Source organism: Triticum urartu, chromosome 7A (assembly GCF_056163025.1).
Source record: "Triticum urartu cultivar PI428250 chromosome 7A, HENAU_Tu73, whole genome shotgun sequence".
Lineage (NCBI taxonomy): Eukaryota > Viridiplantae > Streptophyta > Magnoliopsida > Poales > Poaceae > Triticum > Triticum urartu.
In genome coordinates, this window is record NC_141879.1 from 160,501,834 (window position 1) to 160,524,096 (window position 22,263).

Below are 22,263 nucleotides of genomic sequence, written 5' to 3' on the forward strand. Positions count from 1 at the left end.
AGCAAACAACACAGGTCCTTTATCTATGAAACTGCCGTCATGGCCACGTTCTCCTTGGCGAAATGGCCTATCCACCAATGACGCTCATCGTTTGGGACCCCATAGTGAAATCTATGAGTACCAGGTCAACTGATCAGTAATTTCAGTGAAAGATGGCAGTCACAAGACTTCTTTCGACATAATATGTTGATCAGCCAAGTGGATCATTCATTACTGAGTGATGGAGTTCCAGAATGATTATGGGCCGAGCAGGTCGTTCAATCCTAATACCGTGATGGAATTCTCAAAAGCGGAAAACTCGAGAGTAACCGCTCATCTGAAGAAGCCTCAATCTCCTCAAAATTATGATAGTCTTCTTGAAGTGACCTAACCATTGGCGAAAGACTCTGTTCTGAAGGTTTTGACCTCGTGCCTTGGCTCGTTTACTCCTTCCTCCGCCTCGGTGTGGCTTTAAATATATTAAAAAAATAAAACATGCTATGTCGACACTTCTCACTGCACCGCTTTTTCTTTATTCTGCCTTTAGCTCGGAACCAGCCGCCGTTGGCGAGCTTGCTGAAGCTATCGAGGAGGGGGAGGGCGTTGATATGAAATATAATTAGTCTTCGAGCAGGACCGAACAAGGTGTCCTCTTGTGAGCTGATCTAGTATCTCAAAAAAAACTAAATGCAGGAAAATAGACCCAGTTGGTATTACTTTCTCAAGCAGGTGCAAATTTGCTACATCTTGTAGGCGCAATCTTCAGGCCATCGTCGGAACATCAACAAGCGGTACTCCGGTAGGGGGTGAGGGTACATCCCGAGAGGAACGAATCCCCCCTTGAGCTGGTGGAGAGGACCGTATTGTCGGGTTGCAGATGCAGCGGTTGAACGTCTCGGAGGCGGGGTGATAGAAGAGGAGGAGGCCGTCACAGGAGGCCTCAGTTTCCAAGCAGTGATTACATATGAACGAACCCTCAAGTCGCGCCACGGACCAGAACCGGTCGGCCGGGGCGACCCCTACACGGTGGTCGAATGGGACAATGTCTAGGAACCAACCGCTGTTGGTGAGTTTGCTGAAAGCTATCGAGGTAATGGTCGCTCTCGACTTTGTTCTTCGGAAAAATGGAGCGAGTTAATAACTTATTGGAAATAATACATACCGATGTATGCGGTCCGATGAGTGTTGAAGCACGTGGCGGGTATCGTTATTTTCTGATCTTCACAGATGATTTGAATAGCTATGGGTATATCTACTTAATGAAATACAAGTCTGAAACATTTGAAAAGTTTAAAGAATTTCAGAGTGAAGTGGAGAATAATCATAGAAAGAAAATAAAGTTTCTACGATCTGATCACGGAGGCGAATATTTGAGTTACGAGTTTGGCCTTCATTTAAATTAATTTGAAATTGTTTCACAACTCACGCCACCTGGAACACCACAACATAATGGTGTGTCCTAACGTCGTAACCGCACTTTATCAGATATGATGCGATCTATGATGTCTCTTACCGATTTACCACTATCGTTTGGGGGTTATGCATTAGAGACAGCCGCATTAGGTTTTGGATTTATAGGTCGTGGTGTGTCGTTGGGGTGGTGGGGCCAGCGCTCGGACGAATAAATCTGCTTCAACTCCACTCCCACACCAGTGATGCCTTTTATGATGGTGTCTCGGAGTTGATGGCATCGTGTCTCTGCCGATCCCTCATATCATCAGCATTTGGGTTCATGGATGGTGTTGGTGAGGCGGCGGTGACTCCATCAGGTGTGTCTCTCCTTTTGCTCTGTCCTCGTTGCGGTGGCGTTGTCTCCGACGTCATGGTGGAGCAGAGAGGTTTTGTCATTCAGGAGTACGCGCAGGCGGTTGTCTACGCAAGTGACAGCTGGAAGATGGAGTATCTTGTGCTGGGTCTGTGGTTGAAGGTTGACAGTTCTGTTTTCCTCCTCCGGCGTCGTCGTCATGCGGGGGTGTCAGTTCTGAAGTACGATGACGTGTCCGGGGACATGTTGCCCCGTCTGGTTCTTTCAACGGCTATGATTTTGCTTCTAGCAAACTACTTTGGAGGTCCGCAAAGTTGTTGATCAACGAAGGAGTCGCGTCGAGCTTGGGTGAAGAGGTGATCTGTCTTTTACCCTTTGGTGGTCGCTTCGGCGGTGTCGAAGGAGAGGGACAAACGCTTGTACTTTGCATATGATTTTCCTATCTTTTCAGTCATTGTTGGTGTTTACATGCCATGCAACTTGATCTTTATTCTATATATAAATGAGACATGTATTACCATGAAAAAAAGACAACTTGCTCATCCCCTGGTCAAATCGCAGTCGCTATCCCCAATCATCACGGCGTCAACGTTGCAGACAGTTCGATCTCCGGCGAACCTCCCATCGCCGTTGGCATCCTAACCGCGCCTCCCCTTCCGTTGCCGGCGGTGGCTCGCGCCGCGGCTTGCTGGGGCAAGCTTTCCGCATGAGGCGTGACGGCGGGGAGAGCCCTGACGGCTCCCGGAGGCGGGCCACGTGCGTTCCTCTTCCATGGATGAGCAGATGGTCGTGCGGGCATGTCCTCCTGGCGACGGCTGTCAGAGACTGTAGCGACGCTGTGATGCCCGCTGCTCTACTGACCGCCATGGAGGTAAAGTGCAGCTTCCTGCCGTCGGATGTTTAAGGTTGCAATGCTATTCTAAATTTGAAGGGTTGTGTCTGTCGACCATTGCTATGCAGGGTTATGATATAGATTTGTTATGAAACGAAATTTCTTTGTGTACTGCAAGTAATTGGTGGAGTTCTGAGACCGCTTTTGCTGTGAGAGTGCTTGTGCTGTGTAGTATAACCGTGTCCTTTTGCTGAATCATGAACTGAGAGTACTTGTCTTGTGTATGGCTCTCTCCATTGCACATATTTATTTGAGTATGACTGTGCATTTTTGCTGAATGAAAATAAATAGTTTGAGACTACTTTTGCACATACTTTTGCACAGTTTATGACATGGCTGAGCTGAGAGTTCTTGTGCATGAAAAGATATCAATACATGTGCAAGAATATTGCAATTGAGACTGAACTGAACTTGTGCATTTGTAATATCAGCGCAACAGTACTTGTGCTCAAATGATCTGAATTTGACCAAATCTGCATGAACCACAACACATCTGAACTGAAGATAATAGAAGTTCATATATATGACTGAATCTGCATCGAACAGAACATTGTTTAACTGAATTTGCTTGAACCGCACCACACATGTAGGTCCTGGATGGTACATAAGCCATAATTTAGGAAATAAAAGAGAGATCCAACAGCCTGATCATAAGCAGAACACAGCCATTACAAGCTCTGTAGGTGATCATAAGCAAAAGACAGAAACACTTCTAGTAGTTCATTAACAAAATACTGAAGCACGTGCATTTTACTCCTGGAAAGCTCACCCAATACAGAGCCGAGGCAAAATCCGCGCGGCCAGCCGAGGTCGACGCCTCTCCTCTGCCCGTAGGAGAGATTCTATCTGTTTGACCGGTTGTCATCATGTTCTTCTAGCTAATCTGGCTGCCTTCCTAGTTAAATGTTGTATCTTCTGATTCTTCTATGCTATCCGATGTGCCATTGGATTGATCTCCAAGAAGGTAACAGCACTAGTTTGGACTTTGGAGGCCATCAAGATTCCCCCTATGCATTGCCACCTCTGCGTTCACCCACTCTAGATCCACTGACGATCTCAAAAGAAGAAGAAAAGGCGACGCGAATTTTGAGGACATGCGGCCACGCGAGGTCGTTATCTCGTGCGTCGGCAGCGCGTTGCGATCGGCAGCTAATATAGCAACTCCTCCCCACTAGCAAATACGGCACAGTGTTTTATTTGTTCTTAGCCGGGATACGCCCGCTATACGCTCTCATTTATGGGCCAGTATGCATTTACTTTTGTACAAATACAGCGTTGTCCATTAGCTAGTCGACATGCTGGGACACCCGTTCGGTGGTGTGGTCATAAACGCCCTGACGTCGGGTCCACCATCATTTAGCAAGCGGGCGAGCCGTCTCCGACCAGTAGCACTGTACATCTTCTTGAAGCTGCACACTGGAGGAGGCGCAAAGGGGGGGAGACGGCATGGCTTCAGCAGAAACAGAGAAATCCAGGTAATCCCTGGCAAGATCCATATGAATACCCTTGTTTCCTCAGCATCATAGTACTAGACGAACTGTAATTGACCCCCTGTCTTCCATAGCATGCCGCCGATTATGGGGGAAAGCAACGGATCTGTGTGCTCGCGATTATCGTGGGCGAGTGCTAGTTACCCCGATTCTGCTGTTTTTGGCGTCGATTCGGAGAGGCTGAGCATGCTGCGAGAGGTTACCGAGGACGACCCCAGTGGCAGATTTGCGGATTTGATGGATTTTGTTGACGTTAGGTCAGAAATAGGCAATGTGGATCTAGATGACAATAGGGCTTCGAGGATGGAGAATAGATATACGGCTCTTGATGACAAAGTTGGATGGGTTACAAGGTAACTAGTTCCTGCCACAAGTTATCGTTTTTCTTCACGCCTCTTTAGATAAATCATACATGGGCTCACTTTCCTTGCCGTGTTCAGGAACAGGAAGGTGGCAATGCCAGACGAGAGAGCAACAAGTGTTGAAAGGGTGACAGCCCTGGAAACAGCACTCACAGGATTTGCCAAAAGAAAAACAGACACGGTGGTGACACCATCGGTTGGGCTGACTTTTGACTCTATAATCGAGGCCTACGATTTTTACAATCTTTATTCCTGGGAGACAGGGTTTGGCATCAGATATGCAAAGAGCAGAACCAATGTCAAAGGAACGAGATGCATGCAGGAGTTTGTGTGCTGTTGCTCGGTGAGTAACCACAATATCATGCTGATTCTTGCTTCATGTTCAGAAAGGTCGGACAGGTCACTTACCAGCTTTTGTTTTTTTTTTGATAAAATCAGGGCAAGCCAAAAGAGGCGAACTCAACATCATCACGGTGTCAATGCCAAGCCATGATAAGTCTCTTGCGTACAGATGACGATGGCTGGTACATCAATGAATTCAGGTCCAGCCACAATCACTCGATGTTGAACACATGTGCTGAGAAACTCCACTTCCCTTCACATAGGCATATTGACAAATATACGAGAGAGCTAGTATCTCAGCTTAGAGAGAATAATGTGAACCTGAGCAAAGTTTACAACATTCTTGCAACTTCTTTTGGAAGGGTAGAAAACGTTCCGTTCACCAAAAGATGCTTGAGGACACTGTGTGGGAAGCTGAGTAGGGAGCAGGCGGACGATGATGTACAGAAGACTATGGCCATCTTTTCAGAATTGAAAGTCCAAGACGGCGAGTTTACTTAGAATGTGCAGGTAGACGATGAAAGTAGGATACGCACTCTCATGTGGACAAATGGGCGTAGCAAAAAACAATACCATCACTTTGGCGATGTGGTCACATTCGACACAACATACAAGACCAATCTATACGATATGCCATTCGGAATTTTTGTTGGCGTGAACAACCACTTCCAGAGTGTGTTGTATGCTGGTGTGCTCATGCGAGATGAGACGGTCGACACTTTCAAATGGATTTTTGATGAGTTTGTGAAGATGATGGGAGGGAAAAGACCAATTACAATTTTGACAGGTAAAATGAAATGCATCTATGTTATTCCCTTTTAGTTGTGTGAAGATCTATGATTGACTTGTATGTCGTGTTGTGTAGACCAAGCCAGGGCGATGGAAGTCGCTATTGAGGAAATATATCTAGATGCAACACACAGATGGTGCAAGTGGCACATCCTGAAGAAGGCCAAAGAGAGCCTGGGGTCTAATTACACAAAGAAGTCTGATTTCAGGGCAGAATTCCATAAGTTGGTCCACGAGATGCTCACCATCGAGGAGTTCGAGGACGGGTGGGTAGCGTTGCTTGAGAAGTACTCACTGACTAAGAACACGTACCTGACGCAAATTTACGAAACAAGGCAGAAATGGGCCAAACCATACTTTGCAGGAAAATTCTGTGCCAGGAAAACCAGTACTGGAAGGAGTGAGAGCGCAAATCACATGTTGAAACAATATGTTCCACCTTCTTGCTCAATGAATCTTTTTGTCAAGCAATATAACAAGCTACAGTTTGACCGTGAACAAGAAGAAGGGTTCCAGGAGAAACGAACCAGGCTGGTATGACAAATTCCACATAATGTCCGCCCGACAACCAAAAACTCGTGGGGCATTTAACGACATATATTTTCTCTCTTGTTGTTTTACTGCAGAGTGGAGCTGTCTTGAAGGTCAACACCCCACTAGAAGTGCACGCTAGCAAGATTTACACCAGGAAGATGTTTGAGATTTTTGGAGGAATATTGTATGAATCCGGAAGCTATGGTGTAGAAGAGATCATACCAAAGCAGAAATACATGGTGACCCATGTCAAGGCTGAAAAGCGAGAGAAATGGTTCGAATGCCAATATGAGGTCAATGTGTTTGATAATCTGGGGTATTTCTCGTGCATATGCGGCCTGTTCGAGCACATGGGTATGGTCTGCTGTCACTCGCTGCAGGTTAGCAAGGTGGCAATTCTACACCTAGGGATTTCATCTCACCTCCAATATCTGAATAAGCAGGAAACTGACTACCTAGGTTTTTTATCATGCATATGTAGCTCCCCTGCTGCTTGGGCGATGCACCTTCTGATATTATATGTTCTTCACAGGTCATGAATGTGCTCCGGCTTAGGGAGATTCCCCACAGGCACATCTTGAAGAGGTGGAGCATACATGGCAGAGATAATTTGCCGGATCATCTCAAACATTACCAACAGGACATGGGCCCGCCGGACGCACCCACTTATAGACATTCTGCTTTGTACATCACTGCCCTGGAGGTGGTTAAAATGGGCGACAGAAACCTAGAAGCATACAAATTCATGTTGGATGGATTGGTGGATCTTAGGGAGAGAGGAGCTGAGATTAGCGCACCAAATGATGGCCTAGGCATCGTTGAGCAGCAGGTCTCGAACAATGGAGTTGCGGGTGGTTGCAGCAAGAAAACCAAGACTTGTAAGGCGGCGTGCTCTGTAAGAAGTTATGAAGGGAATCACATAATGGCCATAGGAGAAACATCGGTGTCGGTTCATCCACCAGCAAACCAAGGCGAGGGGGCACCGACGTCCAAAGACAAGGCATCAGAAGGATCCTGTCCAAATGCAGATAGCTACAATTCAGACTTTTCTGAGGCTGCATCCAGGTTTACTGTCAATCTGGATGAGAGTCTGCTTGCACCAGAAAGGAAAAAGAAACGTGGCCGGCCAACAACAAGCAGGGACAAGGCTCCATATGAGAAGGGAAGCAACAAAAGATCAAGGTTTTGTTCGATCTGTAGGGGCAAAGGCCACAAGTCAAGCACCTGCCCCGACCGTGGTGACGCCCCTAGAAAAGAAAGGAAAGTGGGCACATGCAGCAAGTGTGGAGTGCCTGGGCATAGGAAAACAACATGCAGCAAGCCGCTCTTGTCCTCGATGGCCGGCGTTCCTCCATCTCATTAGTTTCTCCAAAATGTTTGTCTGAACTTCTCGTCCCCTGTATTTGGCTGTTGTATTAATAAAAGTTCTCGAACGTTGTTGACTTCAAAATGCATCTCGGTAGGTGCCATGTTTTTCTGTACAGTCACCCATCATCCAACTGGAGCACATTGTTTTGCCACAAGGTTGGCTGTGTCCATGCGTGTCTGGCTAGAGCACGTCTGTAACCTGGTGCGCCATGGGTAAATTTGAAAATGGCGTTTAAGCCCGCGTCAGGTCGCGGAGGTAAATGAAGCATTCAAGCTTACAGCTATGTGGGGTTTGCAGATTTCAAAATTCAAACATATCCGCCCGCGCCTAGAGCGGGGGCTATATAAACACCTCGTGCATGTGCTAGATGGGCACAGCAAGCATCATGTCGAGCTCGTCTTCAGCTGGCTCATACTCAGGAGGCAGCACAGAAACAATTCAGGTGCTCGTTTGCCTCTTCTTTGTTTCTTTCAGCGGGCACGTTTTGTTCCCCCTCCTCATGCATTACGTTTTTTATGTATACAGCACGAGGTGCGTGCAGTTAGTACAGAAGGGCAGTTGGGGAGACAAGGTGTTGCTCAACCTCAGAACGATGTAAGCTTTTTCTGATGGTTGCATTCTCAATGAACACGATGCTGGCTTTCATGGAGTCTTACAGTTGGGATGCACAAACTCTATGATTTCAGGGTAGCGTGCGTGCGGCAGATATCGGAGGTGAGAATGAAGAATGCGTGGCAGCCAATGCATCCCTGGATGCAGAAGTTTATGATTTAACAGAAGGGTCAGGCGAGAACGACCCTCATGAGTCTGCAGAGCTGGCGCAAGAGATAAAACCTGAACCTGCTGGGGATCGACTATTTCACGCTGTAGTATACAGGTGGGCGTGGGCTTCATGGGAAGACGACGACGAGGTCGACAGCGTTGCATGTAAAAGGCCCAAACTGTATTGATGCCCAATGGGCCAGCTGTGGTAACCGGTTCGCGTGCGCCCAGGTGTATGACGCTTGTACGACTCATGAATAAAAAATGTCTGACGGAGCAAAAATTCTTTTCTTGCCTATGGTTTTATGAACACAGCGAATGCATCGTACAGGCCTACCGTCTTATCCTAGGATTTAGGGTTTGAAAAAAAATGTAAACAGGCTGTCTGTATATCCGTTGGTTGTGTGTAAAAGACGGTGTGATATTGCAAAAGGCAAAAAAATAAAAACTGCATTATAGACAACACACAAAAAGTTGGAAATGAAATGGCGTCGTTCGTTAAATAAAAGTTCTAATGAATGGCGTCGGTTCGTTTTAAAAAAAGTCGGAATGAATAGCGCCGTTATGTTTGTAGCTTTCAACATAAAAGAAAACCTAATTTGAAAGATCTATTAATTCTGGGGGAAAGACAAGCCCTGGTGACACACGTTAGGCGTAAATTAGCCAGGGCGAGTTTTCCGCAAAGAAGAAATGACTACACCCACCTTTTGCGTTGGTTTCGAAAAGGAAGGGGAGAACCTAAATCGAATAATCCAGATGTCGCTCTTCAACGAATCGATAAGAAAATTCCGCGTAGGAGTGGGTGCACGTCAAGATAGAAAAGGAGAACATAATTTGAACGGTCCATTCTTTCTGGGAAAAAGCCGATCCATGGTCACCCACGTGAAGCAGAAAAAATGCGCTGGTGACATTTTCCGAAACACGAACAAATGTGTGTTCCCACACATGACTTGCACTCGTGAAAAACCTAAAGTCGAATAGTTCATTTGTCGCTCTTCAACGAATCCACAATAAGTTCTATTGGGCACAAAACAGCCGCGTAGGAGTGGGTGTATTCTAACCACATGCAATTCTCGGAGGCTCGAAGGTGACATGTTCAGTTCTCGGTGTAAAAAAAGAAAGCCCGAGCCTACCACAATGTTTACGAGAGGGCTTGTCCTTTTTTTCGGACAATAGGTTTGAATCTAAACTGCCCGCATGTTTTATGAATGCTAGCGTGGGGCATTTTATTTGATACAGCAGTTGACACAACCGCCACCCGCGAGAGTGTCGACGGCCGATCATCAGACACGAATCTCAGCGGGACGAGAAATCGATGATACGACTGGGGCATGTACACCACCACCCTCCGCCCCACCCCCCCCCCCCCCCCCCCGGCGTCACCGGTTCCACTCCGGAAGAGATGAAGAAAGAGGAAACTAAATGTTGGTGCATAAAATGAATAACCCCAACTTTCTACTCTCTCATACATCTTCACGGGTCGGAAACCAACTGAAGATTACCAATGACATGGACCCAGAATGTCCAATATAAATAAAAAAATTGTGCCTCCCCGAAGGAAAGGTTAGTCAAAATGTGAACAGTGGTGTGCTATGGGGGGGGGGGGGTGGGTGGGTGGGTGATCTTGCGCTAGGATTGCGTGACCTGCATCCGTCATCACAACAGTGGCTCTGGTTTTACAAAAATGAGCGGGGGTACGGGTTTTGATGGGTGGCCATGCTTCCTCCGGTTCGCTGTGTCTTGGGCTGCCTAGCAATTTAGTCCCTGGTTGTCATCTTGCGCTTGATCGCGCGATGGGTGGTTTGCATACATAAAGAGGCGTCGACCTGCATAGTGCTGTGAGAATTGATTAGGGCGATTTACTCCGTAATTCTTTTTTTTCATATGGATTGGTGTGAACAATTTTCAAACTCGCCGCAGCGGTGCTCAATGCGTGCATGTGTGACCGGATCACGTGTGGCCGCGTGTGTAGTGGCCCTGGACAGCCGGCTATGTGCTTGCAAAAGGTTCTTCGTACCGAGCGTGTAGTTTAGTTTAATACATAGACATGGTATGCTAGGAGATCCCGGACGGATAGAGGACGTACCGCGCCTTGAAGCCATGCTCAGCCAGCGAGCACAGGCCATCATCGCGCTTTGCCGCCCTGGCAGTCCGATTTGACGCGAGTAGACAGAGCTGTTTAGTCAGGCATTACTCTTCTGTACTCTCTACCCCCTCCCCTCCGCGTGCATAAGAAAGAGCTTGCCCGAGGGGGAGTCGTCTGAGGGAAGCCATTCATCTATCCAAGAACCAGAGCACTCTACCACCGCGAGAGCTTTGCTTCTGGAGCGAGCGCGTCGCCGGAGCGGCGGCCAACTGCGAGGTGAGAAAAAATCCCTTTGCTAGATGTAATACTTTCTCGCATTTGCTTGGATGTATACTGATGGGGCGCTCTTGTTTCTTGTTCCCTGTTCTCTTTTGCTCTCCTATCCTTTGCTTCGTTTAGATGTCCGGGTCTAGCCGTCCACGTTGTAGCAAGGTTTATGAGTCTAGGAAGAAAGCCGCGCAGCCAAAATGCACAGTAGACAGTAGTTTCGCTCCCAAAGATGTGTACGAAGATGCTGTAAGGGAGATTGGTCTCGGGGGGATGCTAGCTATAGGCAACATAACCCATGTGGATCGGGAGAATTGCTGGAGTTTATTCCTAGATGTAGACCTTGAGCGTGGTGCACTCAAGATAGATGATGGCGTTTACGTCACATTCAACGAGGTTGACATCCACAACATCTTAGGAATTGCACTAGGCGGAGATATAGAAATAGAAAAGAGAGATGTTGCGCCTTCAACGGCACAGCTAGCGCAGATCAGAGAGTACCTAGGGTTGCACCCGTCGAACTTTTACATAACTGTCGGTGACATTAGATGGGCGTTGAAGAAACCATGCCAGACCACCCTGTCTGAAGAGGACAAGATCAGGATCCAGGTCGGTTTTGCCATGCTTTTCATGGCAACTTGTTTTAGTCCTAGGGAGAGGAGGCACACTGTCCCAACGGAGGCGTATGCTATTTGCATGGAGCCGGCTAACCTGCACAGGGTGAACTGGGGAAGATACGTTCATTCTGAGCTCATCGGCGCAGCCCAGGCGGCCCATGCAATACACAGTGAAGGGAAGAGGCCGCAGCTGTACGGGTGCCCGCTAGTGTTGCAGGTGAGGTGCCTGTTTCCATCGTGCGTAGGAATTTGAATTAATATTATGTTTGTTCAGGGCTTGAACTAAATTGAGTCAGTTTGCTTCCGTGGCAGGCATTGTATTTCGACTCGGTCGACACTTCTGCATCTGTCCAGCCTGACCCGCTTGTGCGCCCCAGAATAAAGTTCTACACTGCCTCCAACTTGTCAAAACTGATACTCAAAGATACAGCCATAGGCAGCGTTCCGAAGAGATACGGTGTGATGAAGGTGATCATCGGCCTTCATCCCATGTTTCTTTTTTTGTGCACATCACCCTTGTTCTGACCCATGCATGCATGCAACAGGGCAGGCGTATGACGGATCAAAGCTTGCCATGGAACAGAGAAAATGTTAGGAGACAAATCTAGGAGGTGATTTCATTAAACCCATTCTTTTTAGCCACCTGCAGAAGTGGTGCGCACTAACCATTGTGTTTGGTTTCAGGCAAAAGCTTTCATAGATCGCTCACTGAAAGAGCACGCGCTGGCTAGTGCTGAGCGTAATACTTTGTTCTTTGGCAACTTAACTGCACTTAACGACGGGACAATCACCTGCATGAACGAGAACATGCACAGAGAGATTGAAAGGCACCTTGCTAACGAGAGGGTGATGAAAATGCGGGACATGCAAGCTTTGCTCAAGTACGTGGATGGGTTGGGCCTGGGTGATTCAGTAAACGAGCTTAAAAACCAAGTGATTGTAGTCGCTGCGCAATCAGGTAACCAGGACAACGCACGTACTCTATATCTACCGTTGCATTAATTCAGTGTCTGTTCATTTTTGGCAAAAAAAACAAATGATTGTTGGTTTTAATGCGCAGGTGCGTACCAGGGGGGTGCTTCCGGGGAAGGATGCAGTGGAGCACAAGCAGGAGAGCCTGACGAAATGATCCCCACGGCAGGCGTCCTTCGTCCTGGTAAGTTTTCCTCTTGCAGTGTGATAGATGCGGTAGATGTTACCAATTTATTGATGCCTGCTGAACAAGGAGTACGCGATGCAGTTGCCGTCCGTCCAGTGCCAGTTGCTCCCGCGAGCTCTGCCCATGGCCACATTGAGCACGCCGAGACAGGTGAGACCCAGCATTTATGCATATACCAACAGCGCCGATGCTTACTTCAGTGAATTAAATGAGAAACTGGTTGCTTCCCCTCCAGGTCCGTTCCTTTTGCTGCCTGGGCAGCCACGCGACACCCACCACCCCGGTTTCGTTCTGCGGGTGTGCCAATATTCATGTCCATGGGGTCTTTTGGCCAGTTGTATCTAGATGGTGGATTAGAGAATGTGGTGCAGCCTGTCCGGTGTGGCCAGCATGATGCAGGGGCTGGGCGGCCGATTGGTGAAAATATGGGCTTCGTGCAACTGGGGAAGAGGAAAGAAAGGGAGGTGGAGGACAGCAACGAGATCATTGTTTACCAGGGTAGACGTAAGTGGTTCCTGTGAATGGAATTTACTTATGTCAGGATACTGAATTTGTAGTCGCAGCTGAACGACGCTTGTCAATGCAGGTGCAGCTGTTCGTGAGTTAAACTTGCTGGCAAGGTTTGGTGAGGAGGGAGATGGGAGGAAGATCGTTATCTCCACGGAGAATGGTGTCTCACCATTCCGCATCCCGGAGTTCAATTACGAATTCGTGTCGCCTCTAGTCGCCCACGCCGCTTGGGTACAAATACAACAGTTAGCCCCAGATGTATTGAACAGGTACTGTTGGTCCCAGTGCGTTTTGAGAAAACACTGAATTTATCGCATGTTGTTTGTTCCGCAGCTAGCGTTATATCTAACTAATCGCATCCCCGCCTTTTTGCAGTGTCTGGGTCGATCAACAGGGTCCGCCTCATGTGAAAATGACTGGCTATGAAATTTATGAAAACTTTTGTCAGACACTGGATGACAAGGGTTTCGAAGTCGCAAACAGGATGATGAGGGAACAAGATGCAAGGTGGTACGATCCTTCAGACAGGGCGCGTTTCCGTCACCCAATGCCGCCTTACTTTGCGGTACGTAATTCGAATCGGCGATGTTTAGTTCAATGATCCATACATGATTATCGTGCCCTGAGCGTCTTGTTCCTTGTTTCGTGCAGTCCCGGATCATGGAGGTGGGCGACGGTTTCTTGAGCGATCCTTACATAAAAAACTTGTTTGTTGGGGAGCACCTGGGATATGATGTGGAGACATGCCGCCTGGTAATCCCCAGCTGATCCATAGATCGTTAGTTCATAACCATGTTTTAGCATGTTACGTGACAGCTGCATGGATGTGCTTTTTTCAGATAACCGTGCCGTTCAAGGACGAGGGAGGTTTCTATGTGCTCTATGTTTTTGACATGCTGAAGAAAATTGCTCACGTGATGGATCCGAGACGTACCCAGTGGAACCTTCTAGAGTTGGAGAGGCAACACGCACGGGTCCTCGACAGGATGCTCTATGGGCTGTGCAAGTGCATTGACAAGTTTTTCAAAGGGTGGCATGTCCGAGAAGATGAATTCAAAAGGGCGGCTCACCGCCTGATGCATGAGCCATCGAACAGGTATGCGCCCCCCGTCCATCCGCTTTGATGTTTGATCTGCAGCTTAGAATATCAAATTTACGTATAACTTGTGCTCGGATGCAGCGATGACACTCCGTTCTACACTCTACACTACACTATGTGCTTTGATGGGGAGTTCATGACAGAAGGGATATGGGCGGTGCGTGCATTGTCCTAGCAACTATTTATTCTCGGAGTGATGAACTCTTTCTGAATATTTGTTTGGTTAGTGTTGTCAGGACAAGATGTTGCGGTTCAAGCAGAAGCTCATGATGCTGGTGCTTACTATGCCAAGAAACAACGCCCTGCCTCCAGCCATCGTGTTAAACCCACCTGCCTGAAGCCTCTAAGGTTGTCAATTGTTCGGACTCCAAAAATGACTGCTGGATCTACTTTGTGATATGAACTCCAAATATTATTTGTATAATTAGAACTACCCATGCCAAGGGCTTTAGTCGTCAGTGCACTCATCTTCGTTGTGGAAGGCGCCTATCGGGCGCAAAGTTCCGTATCTTCAACTTGTAGACCTGAACACCGAATATTATATGTATAATTAATTTTATGTCATGTTGTCGGAAGCATCGGGACGAAAGTGTGTGTTTGGTTTGTTTCTTTGAATATGTTTTAGACAAAGCCGTGTGACCGCGTCTTCTTTTGGGTTATTGGGCGGTTTAGCTTCAAAGCTTTTTTCCTTGGAAGAACATCCACTCAAACACCAATCATCAACGGGAGTGGCACTCATTTTAATAGAAACAGGAACGGTTTATGCAAGAGACCATGCAATTAGTTAGAAAACCGGATAATTTGGTGTATGTTTTGGGGCTCATTTGTTGTTTGAGAAGTTAAAAAATCCTCTTTGGTTCAATTCGTGTACGGCCAAACCGGTTTACGTAGAAACCGCTCATCCAGTTCGTCGACGGGAGTGAAGCTCATCTTGATATAAACGGAAACGGTTTACGTAGAAAACCACGCGATTAGTTAGAAAACCGATGAATTCGATGTATGTTTTCTTTCTCTCTTCACCGCTATCATGGTGTCGGAGGTGTCGCGAAGAAAAAATGTTTGGTTTTCTCTTTGCTTATGTTTTAGATAAAGGCGTGAAACGTGTGACCACACCAAGGGGTTAAGTCGTCAGTGCACTCATCTTCATGGTGGAATGCACCTATCGGGCGGGAGTTCTGTTTCTTCAACTTGTATAATTAATTTTATGGTGTAATACAAGTGCCGGTCATTTGTAAAACTACGGTGTATGACGAATGCCCCATGTTTGGTTTTTTAAAACTTTTAGAAATCCTCTTTGGATTGTTTTCTTGTAAACATCACGAGGCATGTCCCAGCATTTTTGTGTGTACCTATAGACTAGAGCTATGTTGTACGCAAAATGCCCCTCTTTTGAATTTGGAGATTTAAAAAAATTATCTGTTGTTTGAGTTCTTGGATTCCAAGAAGCTATTCTCTATGGAAGAACATCCATTCAAATACCAAATAATGTTGCGGGAAAAAAATGTATGGTGTATGACAAGTGGCCCTCGTTTTGTTTTTTTGGAAAATGAGAAAATCCTCATTGTTTCAGTTCGAGTACGGCCAACACCCAATCTTGGGGGATTGGGTGGTTTAGCTTGGAAGCTATTCTCCTTGTAAGAAAATCCACTCGAACACCAATAAAAATTGCGGTGGAAAAAGCTATGGTGTATGACAAGTGCCCCTCATTTGTTGTTTGAAAACTTTGAAGAAGCCTCTTTGGTTCAATTTGTGTACGGCCAACACCCAAACCCACCGAAACACCAATTTATATTACGTTGGAAAATGTTATGGGGCTCATTTGTTGTTTGAAAAGTTAAATAAGCCTCTTTGGTTCAATTCGTGTACGGCCAAACCGAATCATCGACGGGAGTGAAGCTCATCTTGATATAAACAGAAATGGTTTACGTAGAAAACCACGCAATTAGTTAGAAAACCGATGGATTTGATGTATGTTTTCTTTCTCTCTTCACCGCTATCATGGTGTCGGAGGGTCGCGAAGAAAAAATGTTTGGTTTTCTCTTTGCTTATGTTTTAGATAAAGGTGTGACTGCGCCAAGGGGTTAAGTCGTCAGTGCACTCATCTTCGTGGTGGAATGCACCTATCGAGCGGGGGTTCTGTTTCTTCAACTTGTAGAACTGAACACAAAAATTTATCTGTATAATTAATTTTATGATGTAAGACAAGTGCCGCTCATTTGTAAACTACGATGCGACCATGTGAATAGTTAGGAAACTGGTTAACCATGTATGTTTTCTTTCTCTCTTGAAAGCTATCATGCTGTTGGAAGCGTCGCAAGAGAAAAAGTGTTTCGTTTCTTGCATTCCTAAAACTTAGAATGTGACACCACGAAGCAGGCAATTTTTCCAAATGCCCCTCATTGGGGTTTGGAAATCTTCAAAAAATCTTCTCTTGCTTGGGGTCTTGAAGACATTACCGGGCACGTCCCATGTTTGCATTCCTAAGAGAATGCTTAGTATGTGATTTGTGTATGAAGACATGTATGAACAACATCGTAATTTTGGTTTGTGTTTTGCCGTCACAGAAAACGTCGTCACCTTTTTCGTTGAACCAGCGGAGATTGTTTCCTGGTCTCGGGCAAGAGAGCTGTCGACCACGATGTGGACCGGAAACAATGGTGCTGCCTCCTCCTCGTCGTGCGTGCGTCGGAAAAGTCAGCCAGCTAACTGCATGTGGATGCCACCGTTTCCATGCGGCAGAGATATTGTGAGGCGCACGCGAATCTAGTTTTATTGCTCAGCAGTGCAACAGTACTGGCGCGACGGGAGGCGACTGTGCTATACGTCTGGGGTAGCTTGTAGCGTTGCAGGTAGCTAGCGCGCGTGTTCGAAACCCATGGCGTTTATACTTTGACCGATCGAAGCCCACAGTCTTTGATTATATATTACACTCACCGACTCATTACACGCATTAGAGGGCGAGTGATTATTATATATTACAATAATCGGTCCTGGTTGCCCATTACACGCATTACAGTACATAGATATTTGTTTACAGCCCCCGAAACGGGCTTGGTTGGCCACTAGACACATTACACGTACTAGGGTGCAAGCCCTGTGTTTATTTTATATGGAAGGGCAGCCAGCACGCGAAACTTAGAGCTCTTGGGCGGGCCATGAGGTGATTAGGTTGGTGATGCTATCCGGCAGGGGGGGCATGTTGCCCTTCATTTCAACGAGCTCGGTCAGAATCTCCTGCCGCTCTCCTACGATTGATCCCTGCGTGGTTACGAAATGCATCGTTAGATTGTCAACTAGCCAGTCCACCGGTCGCAAATCCAAAACGCACGCAAATCGAAAAACGCACCTGTGACATATCCACAAGAACCTGGTTGCCATCGAAGTGTTTTGCCACGCGGACAATCCAAATCCCGGTGTCCTTCCTGCGATCGGATTAGTAATTTAACAATGGATTGTGCGTAAAACCATTAAGCGAGAAAGATAACTTACTGCTTGACTGTGGTAGGCGAAGTGACGTGGAAGATTTTCTCCCATCTAATGCAATCCACGTGCCAGTTGTTGAACAGCTTGTAAATCGTGGTGAATAGCGCCACGTGGAGCTTGTCGGCGACGGCTTCCAGGAGGTCCGTGCGATGCTGTGTGGTGCAGCTCCCGTATGACGGATCAAAAATATTAATATTCTTGCGCTGCATATCCCAGCTGTACAGGCACCATCCAAAGTCGAAAATGGTTGGCAGGAAAAACTGCAAATGTCAAAGAAAATGGAGTGGTAAGTAGCATGGTCTATATTTTTCGCATATCGTTAAACGGGGTGGGTTATTGACGCATACCATTCTGCACTCCGCGATGTTGTGTGTCAAATGCGGCCCAATGAACTGTGCCGTTGCAGGAACAAGTGTCCAGATTTCTTCTCCAGCCAAAGCGGCAGTCTAAGATAGAAGGTTGTCAAATTCTAAGCAGAAAAATGAGAGCGCTGTTGGTGATAAGGTGTTATTCATAATTTAGATACTGACTGATATATCTGGCTCTAGGAATAAACGAAAACGAGGCTGGTTGTTCACGTAAAGTGACTCGCCATCGATCTGATCTTGACGTCGGAATATAAGAGAACATACTTCGTGGTCTAATGGGTCCTTTCCTAAAATCTGGGTCAATAGTGGGCTTGGGGTGATGGAGATGTACCTTGGCATGGCATGAGTTACAAAAGGCCTACGGATAAAAAGTGTTAGTTCGTGCGTGAAGAACATTACTGGTTTTGGTACGAGGATTGACGAAGTGGTTTGCATGTACCTTTCGATTTCTTCAATTGAGATGATCTTCAGGAATCCGTCGATGGCTTTCCATACAAGGACTTGAAAACTTGGACGGCATTTGCCATCAATCCAGTGCGACACGGCGAACCCCGCGTGCGCCCGCTCTTGCTTCGGTGGCAATTCAGATGAAGCCTGGCCGAACAGGACCGCGTCGGCCGGGTGCGCTGCATCTCCGTCCATCAACATAATCAAACCCGCGAGCCCATCCCACCACCCCTTCTGCTCGTCTGCTGGTGATTGACTTGTGAACAAGGTTTTGGCTTGTGTGGGCGTGACAAAACCCGCCGCGCTGGTGGTCTCCTGGTCTGCCGGGAAAGATATGTCTAATCAGTAAAAAGGCTTGTCCCACTTAGCACTAAGAAAAGAACACGAAATCGCGAAATCAATCGGTAAAAAAACACACCTGGGACAAGTGGCCCTTTCCTCTTCTTAGGCCCGGACGAGGCCGATGACGTGAACTTCTGACCAGAAGAGCTTTCCCCTATGAAAAAAAATGAAACAAAAGGGTTTATTCGTCTAGCCGGTGGGGGAATAATTAGGCACGAGTGCAAGTAATGGACGTACCATTGGATTCGGTTATTTCTATCTTGCGATGGTAGATGTTCGTGCACTGCGGAGAACCCGAGGGGGCAGGTGTGGTGATGATGCATGGTACCGATCGGAGGCTGCAGCATATGCACCCCTCGCCGAGCTCACTTACTAGCGAGTTGAGAAACTGAGTGTTCTCCTGTATTAAGTCAGTCTTGAGGGTGTTTGCAATCCTAAAAGTGGTGGCGTTGTGCCGCTTCATCAGCATCCCGACACTCGAACTTGCCTGGGGCAGACCAGTCAAGCCTTATTTATCGAAGTCGGATAATGTGGCGTGCCCGATGAAATAGATGCGCGCATGCAGCAAAAAAAATGATTGTTGATTACAAAATGATTGGCATACCAGTTTTGGGTAATTATTCTTTAGATACGTAGAGAAGTCGCCTCCGGTCGGCATGCGTGGGAAAAGAGGAGCTGGTGTGATTGGAGTGGGTGACGCTCCATGCGGCACTTGGGGCAGCCTGAACGAGATCGACTGCGGATTAGCGATGGTGTGGGTCCCGTGTGGCCTAGCTGGCGCCCGTACTCTGTTGCATGGTAGGCCGGGCAGCATGGGAGCCGCGCGGCCAACTGGATCTAGTGGGGTGTCCCACGCACTCCTGGTATAGCACACCTGATCAGCCTCGCGGATCTGTACAGTTGATATAATTGCGGTTGAAGGATCAGCACGTGGGTTCGTAAAATCAAAACGTGGTTTTTAGAGGTGAATAATAAAAATCGGAAATTCAAGAATAGGACCATTGCGCCGGAGAAGTCTGTACTGCCTTTCCCCCCAACACTGCACTGTAAAATCATACGCCTGAACTGCATGTCGTCGAACACAGCTATTCGAGGGATTGTAGTGTGCGGTAGGTTGAAAATCCCGAGATCAAGGTTGTCTAGGTAAAAGACCTATTTACATAAAATAAAATGTTAAACGTGCGTATGGGCACAATTGATTCTAGCGGTAGAAATCCTGAAACTAACCTGCAAGAATAAATGGCAGGCGTGGAGATACGTGACAGGCCGTACTGCCTTGAGATCTGCTTTTACTCTTGAACATGCAACCATCAACTCTTCTATCACGTACTCGCACCAATCAAACTCGCTAACGTGGTCTATCTGGACGAGTGCCCCCCAGTAATGCGTGTTTGTGTGATCGTGGGTCGTCGACGGGGCAAGCAGATGCCCCATTACGAAAATGACAAATGCCATTTTGAAACTGTCTATCTCGAGTTTAGAACTTGACTCGTCTATTGGTCTAACTAGTATTTTCTCGACAGCAGATAATAGGTTTTTACCGCTCGAGTTTATACTTAGCACATCGCGCACGTGGTTTGTCTCGGCAATCGACGCTTTCTGTATATGTACGCGGCCAGACGGTACTCCAAAAACTTTGAACACGTCCGCTGCCCTGAAGGACATTTGTCTGCCAGGACGGATGTAAATAGTTCTAGATAGCTCATCAACTCTAGCCATGATCCATATACTTAATCTCAGGCTAATCCTTGGCAAATGTGGCATCTCCAGTATGCCTTCAAAACCCATCTCCTCGACAAGAGATTGTTTGAAGTCATCAAAGGAATCAAGCATGGCACGTACTTTTGTTGGAGAGCAGCGTGACGTTGGGGAGGGGTTGCTCGTGTCGTTCGTGCCCTGGGGGTGCATGGGTTCATCCATCCGCATACACATGCACACACGCGCGGACAAGGGGGATTGATTACACCTTCACGAGTACAGAATGAAAGAAAGGAGCAACAAGAAGAAGATGCTTACCTTACCGTTACCGGTGTCCGGCGACGGCCACAACACGGCGACGGCGGTGGTGTTTACAGAGACGGTGAATCACGTGTTTGTGGCTGTGTGCTACCATACGAAGGAACCGTGTGGTGTGTGGGTTGAGGCTCGGGCCGCGGGAGCTCAATTTATAGAGCACGCGTGCCCTGGCGTCTTCTGCTCCGTTGCAGGCCGTCGTAATTGGAGCAATCAATTAATCATGGGTGTGGCATTGATGGGGCGCATCGCCTTCTCTTATTGGTGCATTCAAGTGCATGGCGGACGACGACTGGGCGATGACTCATGACTCCACTCTCTCTTACAAAAAATACGTGTTTGCATCTGTTTCTTGATTAGAGACAGTCTAATTACGACGGCGGGGGGTACATAATTAATTGCACTTAGCAGCTCCCGCCCTTGCATGGGCAAGCTGGACGTACTAACTGATACATGCAGATCGCTAGAGATACTGTAACATACGAAAAGGAAACGGCATTCCCTACGCAGAGGGGATACAGCCCATGTGTGACTGCGACATTGCCCTGTTCATGGCCATGGCAATGCGGTGGGTACATCAAACTCCACTGAGCGGCAGCAAGACGAAGGCATGTATGAGTACGACACTACGTACGCAGGACGGGGTGGTGCTTCAGAACTTGAGGAGGAAGATAGTGACCATGACCACCAAATTCGCGAGGCACAGCATCAATATGTTCTTCAGGAATGCATGGTTCTGCTCGAGCAGCGCGACGTGGCGATGAACCGACGCGTGCGAAATCAGATGTCCCCACTGCTGGCTTAAGTACTGTATGTACTTGTTCTCCCACTTCCAAAACTTGCACCCTCCATGCTGCAGAATGAACAAGAATCAGCATGCCCCGGAGAACATGAGCTGCGAGGATATGAAAAAACTTACCCCATGCCGTTCGCACTTGTAGAAGTGCCTCCCTGGGTTTAGTTCTGTCCCGGAGACAAACCACAGGACGTAGCCGGCGTTGCATTCAGGGCAACGGATGAGCGGGAGTGGCGGCATCTGGTTGCTCGTGTGATGAGATGGCGATGGTGTCGCACTGCTATGGGACATGGACGAACACATGCTTTGCAAGCCCAGATAATCTAAGAATAATGGAGAATGGGAGAAGCTTGGAATGGCCATCCAAAGCAAGGAAGGATGGCGTTTAAATAGCCAGCGAGGAGCGTCGCCCAGCTAGCCGTTGCGACTAAACGGTGACCAACGCGATCTCCCTCACACGCCTGATGCGGGTAGCCGTTGTCACTGCCGGGCAATAAATGCGATCGTTGCCTTCTGTTTCAGCTAGCCGTTGTCACTACCAGATGCCATGTGGGCCTTCACTGATGCGCAGAGATTAATACGAGAGCTATACGATATGGGATACGCTGCCCAGTGGCCTTTATACACGAACGTCGTATTGGAGTTAGCACGAATCGCGTGGGGACTACCGGTGCGGATAACGACCTCGCGTGGCCGCATGTGCACACGCGATATATCAGTTATTATGTGGCATGTTCAATATGTTTGCCTTTAGCAATCTCTATAACATGTCTTATTACTATAACGACATTG

The 22,263-nt window shown here is 47.4% G+C and overlaps 1 protein-coding gene, 1 long non-coding RNA gene and 1 pseudogene across 2 annotated transcripts; 1 reads left to right on the top strand and 2 right to left on the bottom strand.

Annotated features, from left to right (window-relative positions):
• The first annotated feature begins 4,312 nt into the window (after window positions 1-4,312).
• Window positions 4,313-14,360, top strand: LOC125554535 (uncharacterized; annotated as a pseudogene).
• Window positions 14,361-17,157: 2,797 nt separating this feature from the next.
• Window positions 17,158-18,521, bottom strand: LOC147958753 (uncharacterized). Its single transcript, XM_087532284.1, has 6 exons — window positions 18,313-18,521; window positions 18,036-18,204; window positions 17,853-17,951; window positions 17,512-17,765; window positions 17,369-17,444; window positions 17,158-17,280 (listed from the first exon to the last, which is right to left on the bottom strand). Exons 1-6 carry the CDS (start codon window positions 18,519-18,521, stop codon window positions 17,158-17,160), a joined length of 930 nt encoding a protein of 309 aa, XP_087388410.1.
• A 2,476-nt stretch (window positions 18,522-20,997) lies between these two features.
• LOC125523490 (uncharacterized) lies at window positions 20,998-21,734 on the bottom strand. The gene is made up of 2 exons (XR_007290248.2): window positions 21,595-21,734; window positions 20,998-21,528 (listed from the first exon to the last, which is right to left on the bottom strand). It is a non-coding gene; the product is annotated as an uncharacterized LOC125523490 (long non-coding RNA).
• Between the last annotated feature and the right edge of the window lie 529 nt (window positions 21,735-22,263).

Bases quoted from the DNA above. Each gene is read 5' to 3' on its own strand.
- LOC147958753 (XM_087532284.1), bottom strand. From the start codon at position 18,521: ATGTTGATGGACGGAGATGCAGCGCACCCGGCCGACGCGGTCCTGTTC. The intron at 17,766-17,852 runs GTATGCGTCAAT...TGACATTTGCAG, and splicing joins ACATCGCGGAGTGCAGAATG to TTTTTCCTGCCAACCATTTT. The intron at 17,445-17,511 runs GTAAGTTATCTT...ATCCGATCGCAG, and splicing joins TCGCCTACCACAGTCAAGCA to GAAGGACACCGGGATTTGGA.